Source organism: Trachymyrmex septentrionalis, unplaced genomic scaffold (genome assembly GCF_001594115.1).
Source record: "Trachymyrmex septentrionalis isolate Tsep2-gDNA-1 unplaced genomic scaffold, Tsep1.0 scaffold121, whole genome shotgun sequence".
Lineage (NCBI taxonomy): Eukaryota > Metazoa > Arthropoda > Insecta > Hymenoptera > Formicidae > Trachymyrmex > Trachymyrmex septentrionalis.
Window position 1 is genome coordinate 551,110 of NW_017304341.1, and position 8,246 is coordinate 559,355.

The window sequence follows — 8,246 nt, forward strand, 5'->3', positions numbered from 1 at the left end:
CGATGTGCGTTATCGTTGGGACAAGTTTCGATCTAACGGGGTTCGCGCTATCTTAAAATTAAATCATATACAATGCCTTAACAGCATTTGACACATTTTGACTTAAAGAATCGTATGTAAGGAATAATAGTCGATAGTATGGATAATATGATAACGCATTGCGGCGCATGTCACGCCGTGCGGCCGCGCACAGCTACATGACTCGTCCATTTAACTGATAATCACGCAATCATGGAGGATGGAGTGCCATCACACGCATACACGAAATTTGTCTCTCAATTTGCATCGTATGCAACGAATAAATACATTAATGCACATGAAAATACGAGTCACTGCCTTTCCGAAACGTGTGCCTCTAAGGTCGCCCCGGAGGAGATCGCGTTCGCTAAGCAAGAGCAGTAACGTGATAACAGGATATTACGTATGTATTTTCTCTCACGTGAATAATAGATCTACAATGTTAGCAGTATTGTTCAAACGTTCGTACTCTGTAGCTCCGTACTAAAGCTGTTCCAAAGGTCATTATTCATAATTGGCAAACTCTTCTCATTGAATTACAAATTCCTTCGTGTCCAAATCGCGTATAAACGTTTCGTACCTAAAACGCTAACAAGTCACTCTAAAAATTACGAGGTACGCGTTGGCAAACAATCTGATTTGATCGAAAGACGGCGTAAGGCCGACGGTTTAATTAATCTTCGATGGTTCGTGCGTAAAAAAAATATGGCAGAACTGGAATGCTCATCGACGCCTGACGTACGGCGAACATTTCGTCGATCCTCGATTAATCTAAGGATCCTCGCGATGCGATCTCGCGCGATAATGAATACCGTTAAATTCTTGATGTCCTCGTTTTGGTGCTCGCAGGACACGCGAGACTCTTTAGGAAGACTGACTACTATAGTGTTAACTTCGAATATTGCTCTATTCGCGTTATACTCACTCCTAGGCGTATAGCATAAATGAGGATGTCCAAAATATCACTCATTTTCACCCAATTAAATTAAGAAGAAAAAACAATTGCGTTGATAAGAATTATAAGCGATAAAAATTGCAAGATTTCTACAATGGATCTTTAAGCAAATATGAATCTTCATTTATTCTTTGTTCCTTAATATTAGAAGTCAAAGGGTCATTTTATTGATTTTTTTTTATTTTTTAGATTAATATTACAATCTTGTTTAAAAAAAGATCCCTGAATTTTCTTGACCCTTTAAAATCTGAAATAGTTTTCACCGTTTTTTATATTTTCATAGTAATTTATTTGCTTGATCCATCTAGTGAATACAAAACTTCTAATGTTAAAAGTAAATAAATTCATTTATTTACTTCCCTCACATGTATGCAAATTTTCAAATTAGAATTCAAGGACAATTAGAATTTATTAGATTCGACTTTGCGAGGTTTTCTTATGAATAGTCAAACACAATGAATGATATGGTTATAAATATATAAAAAATAATACGCAATATCTTTCCGAAGGACATCCTGCACAGCATATAGCTTTAGCAAATATAATAACATATAGTATTTCGTGCGTCCAATTATTCAACGAAACACGGTCTGAGGTTACAACTGTCCCTCAGTCACCTTTCGCACACTTTCAGCTTCCTGCCGAAAACAATAGCCACTGTCGTATATGGTCTTTGACTCGGTAATCTTTCTTCATCACGAAAATCCATCGCGAGGAGTCAAATCGTGTGCAGCCCTAGGAACAACAATGTTATTATAAATCACATCTGTACGTCGCATTCTTAAAAAAAAAACTTTCTCCTTCATTTCCACACATATTTGTCTTTCGATTTCTATTCGACAGACGAGCATGTCGATCGGTCGATGTAACGTTCGTTATCTCTCGTAGATTCTCTCCCCAGGACGCTGCTTCATGGCGTCTTGACTAGATTCTCACCAGCCACTGTTCGTGTAATGAGTATAGGCGTCTTTGGCACACTGTCGGGAATCTCCTGCAGAGTGATCTTCACTCTTTGGGCCCCTGGACTGAGCGGTGGTCCATTGGGCTCTGGAAAATGCGTCGTCGGTCCATTGGTCGTCGCTGAAGTAGAGGGTTGCGGATTCCTATCCTCCAGGAAGTTTTTCTTTAAGGAATTTATGTCCACACGAGGTCTCTCCTCTCTCACCTCATCGTCTTGTGAAATTGCATTTTCGTCCTGTGAAAGTTGCTTCCTAGGCGGCTTCACGGGTTCCGAATGATCAACAGTGCCATTGAGACGCGGCGTTTCTCGCGTTTGATAGTCGTCATCGTGGATCTCATCAATTTTCGCATCGTCACCAGCAGATTTGACTTTCACGAGAGGATCGCTCTCGACTTCCGTCACGTAGGGTGTGTTCTCCTCCTTCTTCGGTTGAGTCGAATTTTCACCGTGTTCTAAAAGAGACTTCTGTATCTCCTTCATCTCAGTGCCGGTTTCTACATCGCGTGACTTCCTCTTTTTACATATATCGCCTCTATACGCGGCGAAACCGATCAACGCCACTACTATGACGAGTAGAACAGCCAGAACGACGTACGAGCCCATACCTTTCTTGGATTGCTTAGGCGAAGATACTGCTTGTTCACCGTTATCTCTATCCATCATATTACCAGATTTAGAATCATCGACTATGTCAGAAGATGCTATCACTACGTCGTTCGTGTTAGGTAGTACGATCTTTGTGGTAGCCTCGGTGGATTTTTCAATACCGGCTTCAACTGAATAGCTTTTGTCAGACACGATTGTCTCCTCAGTGGCCAGATTAGTAGTCGATACATGTATAAATTCTTCCTCTTCAAGATTTGGCTCTTTAGTCGTCGACGTAGTCACAACAGTTCCAAATCCAAAAAGCGTATTCAGGAAGCCTGCTCCCGTGGCAAAGAATCCCTCACTGGTATCTGCCCTCTCAGTCTCCTCCTCATCGTAATGCGTTCCAGTAGCACCAGATCCTTCGCCAGAACCTTCATCTCCATCGCCAGAACCTGTGGTTGGATAAAACAAGACATCCTTAATATCCTTCTTTTGCGACATCTCAGTCGTGGATGTTTGTTCCTTCTTATCTTCGTTGTCGAAGAAAATTTCTTCGTCCTCTGTGCTATGTAAAGAATTCATTGTTGTGCCAGTAGTGACCTCCACAGCTATTTTCGAGGTGGAAGATTCTGTCGTGGAATCTATCAACACGGTCGGGAAAGGCGTTTCAACTTCTGATTCTTTCGGTTTTTCCGATGTGCTGCTTTTATCTTCCATGTCTTCCTCTTCTTCTTCCTCTTCTTCCTCTTCATTGAATCCATCCAACACGTCTCCGGATCCTAAATCCGATTCCCCAGAGCCTTCCGCTTGGTCGTTCTGCATTTCTCGATCCTGCTCTTCGAAGCTGCAAATGATCATCGCGCTTGGTTTCATCAGCGACGTGCCCTTCATGTTGCCGGGACCCGCGCACACGACTTTCTTCGACACCGTCACGCCCCTCTGTACGATAAGATCGCGGACTTTGAGGGTGGCGCAGTTGCACTCGAGCGGATTACCGTGAATGTCTAGATGCTTCAGATTTTTTAGACGCGCTAGTGCAGGTGGCAGTTGTCGGATGACATTTCTTCGCAGGTTTAAACTTCGCAGATGGATCAGACCCTCCAGGGAAGCTAGATCCAGGTATTCGATGCGATTATCGCCAAGATTCAGAGATTTCAAGTTGTTTAAAGTTCGAAAACTTCCTGATTCGATCTTCCTCAGATCGCCATCGGACAGGTCAAGATGCTTAAGGCTAGTCAAATTGTCAAAGAGGCCCGGAATTAAAACGTCTTGTCCGACCGGAACACTCAAGGTCTCCAGATCATGTGTCTCGACGTCCTTGAGGTCCTTCAGCTGATCGCACCATGCTGTAGTGCTGTTCTCCAGCTTGCAGAGCCCGTGGGCCCATCCCGAGTGATACAAAAGGATCAGGAGGAACGACAGCAGAGGCGGTGCTGCCTGCATCTTTCGATCTGATTTATCTGCAACAAAAAATCGTATATGGATACATCTCTCAATAATATGTCATACACGTGTTTGTCAGTTTCGTTACGCGATGAATATTTACAATAAGAATAGCAATGAAATACCTCGCGTACGTAGAAGATGAATGGATTACGTAATTCGCCGTGTCAAGAACAAGCCTATCGCGTGGGGCATTCGTAATGACGATTATTAATATTTTCAAATGTTAACTCTGTGCATTGTAGACTCCAAGTGAACGTTACGTATCGAGATGACCAATGCGGTCGACCACCGAAAGGAGGTCAACGCGATGAGTAGGGAAGTGGACTTTTAAGAGCTAAATTGGACACGCACCGTGTAACTAAAGATATCAAAGATAAGCAATTATCAGAAAGTACGATACACGGTGTGTCCAATAATGAAGCATTACTCATCGCTTACCGTTTTCCTGTGTAATACGTATTAACATTTCGTAATAGCAAGCGAAACGTATTGCTCATTATTGCTATTACGTTGTACTTTGTAATATCCTGTAATCGCATACACGAAAGATCGTAATTTTCACGGTCTATTCAAGCAGACCGTGAAGGAAAGTAATGAAAGTAAAACGTCCCGGCTGGCTTAGCACAGCAATAATTATCTAATGCCTGTAATTAGTACACACGCCTAGCCTGACGGTAATTGCCACCGTTGTAGCACCTGCAAAACATTCAAGTCGATTCTAGTCGCGCGTGATACATTCGATACTCAATTATATCAGCCAAGCTGAAAAGCGATGGCCAAACGCTGATAAACTCGGTGATCCAAGCAATCCTTATCAGCATATTATCAGTAATCGTCAAAATGGGGCTGCAAATAAGAGGCGGTATAGTTTGTAAGTAAGAGTCGATAAGTAAGAGTTAACTCATGAGAAAGTATTACGATCATTAGAATCTTACTATATATATTTCTAATAGTTGTTATATAACTCGTATATTGTTTGGCACGCAGATCATTATATATTATATATTATACTATATATATATATATATATATATATATATATATAGACAGAGATAAACTATTTTTATAATATAATGATGTGCGATTACGTGCATTATGCACCCAGATACTTTTCAGTACAATTCAAATATTTTTACATTTATCAACCAATGTATCGCACGTTATTGTACAATATTATAAAAAATTAATTTAATCTTTTAAGTATATAAAAAGTATTAGAGATTTTATTCGTTGCATAAAATTCATACGTTCCGAAATTCAAAAGAACATAAAATACGCTTACGAGCGCTTTCCAATTTACTGACTATAGTTCAAAAAATATTCTCCTTCGATCAATATATTGTGCAATAATTGTATGCAGGTAAAAAAATGTGAATGTCAAAGTTCCGCGTATACTAAGATAGCCGTTCTGTAAGTAACCATTTAAAGCGAGATAGGATCGTGGGGTTGAATGAAGAAAATTTATAGGACGGATAAATCTCTTTTTCGCCATCAAATACCTCTTTGGACTGCTAAACCGCTATGACCGGCGTCCTATACATAGAAAGGCGCAGGGCGAGCAGTTTTGGCATGTCATTTGCATTATTTTGCATACTGTCCACGGTGTTGGCATAACAGTGACGTCATTTCCATCTATAAACAGCGGGTAAAAGAAGGAAAGAAAGGCGATGGTTCACGCGCCGTGATCGCGCAACGACGTGCATTGAACTCGCATGACCGATCGTAATCACGTTAATTGGTCGGCTGCATACGCAATTCGACTTGGGTGCATTTCTTGCGCGTTAATAACTCTGAGACCGCGGGATTGAAATAAATATCTCTCACTATCAATGAGATAAGACGGATAATGGATTCCATTGTGCTTGTTAACCATATCGATAAGCTGATACCGATTTCTCGATATTATTACGTAACCAACGGACTGCGCCGAATTGAAATCGCGCTCTCACCTTTCACGATCAACAGCGTAATTAATGAAAGAAATTAGTAAGGCAAATTAGATTAATATTACCCGGAAATACATATTGCAAAAATATGGTAAAATATAGTATTATGTAAGGATTAGCTTATCAGATAAGTAATATTGTAATAAAAAGCCAAATAATAAAATAGAAAGACATTGCACATAATTTCGACCTCAGGAAAACTTCTAGGAATTTATTATATAAAAATGTTAAGTTTTTCCGTTTCTCAATTTTTATCCGTTTCAAAAAAATAAAAATTCGAAAGAAGACGCGAAATTTCATGCGGATTATTTTTTATGTTAAGTATCGCGAAGTATTATACTTTTTGCATGTAAATTGGATTTTTAACAAGAAATCTAAAGCAATCATAATTTTATCAGAACATTTTCCGGCTTAATTTTAGAATGGACGTAAATCTGTGCACCGTGCAATGTAAAATACATTTCAGACGATCTCGTGGGTAGAGGTAGGTCATGGCCAATGAGTTCGAGACCTCGGGGGACGATCTGCTATCTGCTGCGCTTCGGAGATCCACAATTTGTGTAACTAATATATATATGTGTGTGTGTGTGTGTGTGTGTGTGTGTGTGTGTGTGAGATTTGCAAAGACTACTTCCTGTCATTTTACGAACGGGCTTTTCGCATAAAAATGATATCTCATACAAATGTGCCACAACGCACAATGACGTGAAAGCTTTTTCAAAGCTTAACAAATCTTGGCTCGTTACAGGAAGACAAGTTCACGTGTTTATATAATAAAAAATAACGATGACAAAGAGTTACATTCTTTGACAAGAGATGTTGTTTAAAGTTACGTCAACGCTTTACGTTTTGCGAAAGGCACTGATGATGCTAATTGCAGAAAGTCGGTCAGTAAAATGATAAATATATCAATTTAATACTCTACTGCAGCGGTAAAATTTAATTTTACCACTTTTAATTAATACAATAAATTATTATCATTAAGCAGATACTAATCACAATCGTGATAAAATATTGTTATTATGATAAAGAGAAATTAGTCTCGTCTCTACTTGTCATGCGATCGATGGATATCTTAATCGGTCACTTACAACTCGTTTGCTCAGATGTGGTTTCGGCAACACCGTGCTCTCGAGGGCATCTGCAACACACACGAAACAGGCGAATAAATTCCTACGCTGCATGGTTTTTGATTCAGTGCGATTCAATACCAGAGAGACATTGACGTATCGATAAGATCAATGATTGTCCGATGAAAGAAATGTTTAATAGAATTTAATGGAAATAAATTACGGTGATTGGCACAAAACGAATGACAAGCTAATTCGTGATGATCAATCAGGACCTCTTTAATGCATGAGCTTCGACGCTTTTTCTTCGTTCTTTCGTTCTTTCCTCCGTTACTTACGCATTTGTCTCTCGCGTGGCGCGTGTAATATCGCATGTTTTATCGCGAGCATGAGTGTTCTCGAATGTGCAAGACATGGAAAGTTGTTTGTGACGATTCTCGCGGTATAACCGTGTAACCGCAGTATCATTTCGCGAGGAATTTCGCGTGTTCGCATTCCCGTGTATATACCTAGAGATCCTTAAGAGAACGGTCACCGTACGTTTGCTCCGCCAAATGGTATTTTGGTACTTTTCAAAGCCTGTTTAAGATAAAATGAGATAGATTATGCATAGAATAGAGTAAGATATCCATTCCCGTCCTATTTTAAGCAGGTTCTGAAAAATACCAAGTATGGCGAATCCATCAGAAATTGTTTAAACGGTGTTCAATCTGTTGCTTGAGGATTTCTATGCTTACCACCTATTTACCTATCCACCATTGCTCGGCCGAGCGTTAAATCGTTCGTCCCGGATTTTCTCCGTGATGGTTATACTTTCGTTCTCGTTTCCTCTCGTTGCGCAAGATTCGTCTCGCGGATTTTTCCCATCCTGTTCCCTGTCTATACCACGCCGCGCGCTGCTGACTCACTTTCCGACACAAGAGTTCTAGTCCTTGACTTTCCAGCCCTGGATCGTCGCAGCGTTATTATACCGCATGTAATTATTATGACAAGTGTGTGTGTGTGCGCGCGTGTGTGTGTGTGTATCTCCCTGCCCTCTATATTATTTCTTTTATGGCCCGCATCTTACTTGATTTCGTAATCGCGTCGTTGCAAAATGTCTCGCGTGTGCTAGATTCGGCACGCCGTTTCTCGGGTTGTAAGAGGCAACGTCGATTACGTCGCTCGATGTCGTGACATTACGTGCGTTAATGAGGCTTATCGTTATCGACTATCGCTAAGTACGTTTTCTTCGTTTTAATTGGCTAGCTGTATAGATAATA

The 8,246-nt window shown here is 40.3% G+C and overlaps 1 protein-coding gene across 3 annotated transcripts in view; it reads right to left on the reverse strand.

Moving 5' to 3' along the window:
* Positions 1–1,762: 1,762 nt before the first annotated feature.
* The window catches only part of LOC108755037 (protein windpipe), a 22,345-nt gene continuing 15,861 nt past the window's right edge, over positions 1,763–8,246 (reverse strand). The window contains exons 2-3 of one of the 3 annotated variants that reach the window (XM_018497763.1): positions 7,006–7,055; positions 1,763–3,982 (exon numbers count right to left, since the gene is read on the reverse strand). In XM_018497763.1, the coding sequence (XP_018353265.1) occupies positions 1,884–3,965 (2,082 nt within the window). In that variant the 5' untranslated portion in view covers positions 3,966–3,982; positions 7,006–7,055 and the 3' untranslated portion in view covers positions 1,763–1,883. Of the gene's footprint in view, positions 3,983–4,090; positions 4,311–7,005; positions 7,056–8,246 lie in introns of those variants that run through there. The other 2 variants (XM_018497782.1, XM_018497772.1) reach the window with 2 other exon arrangements.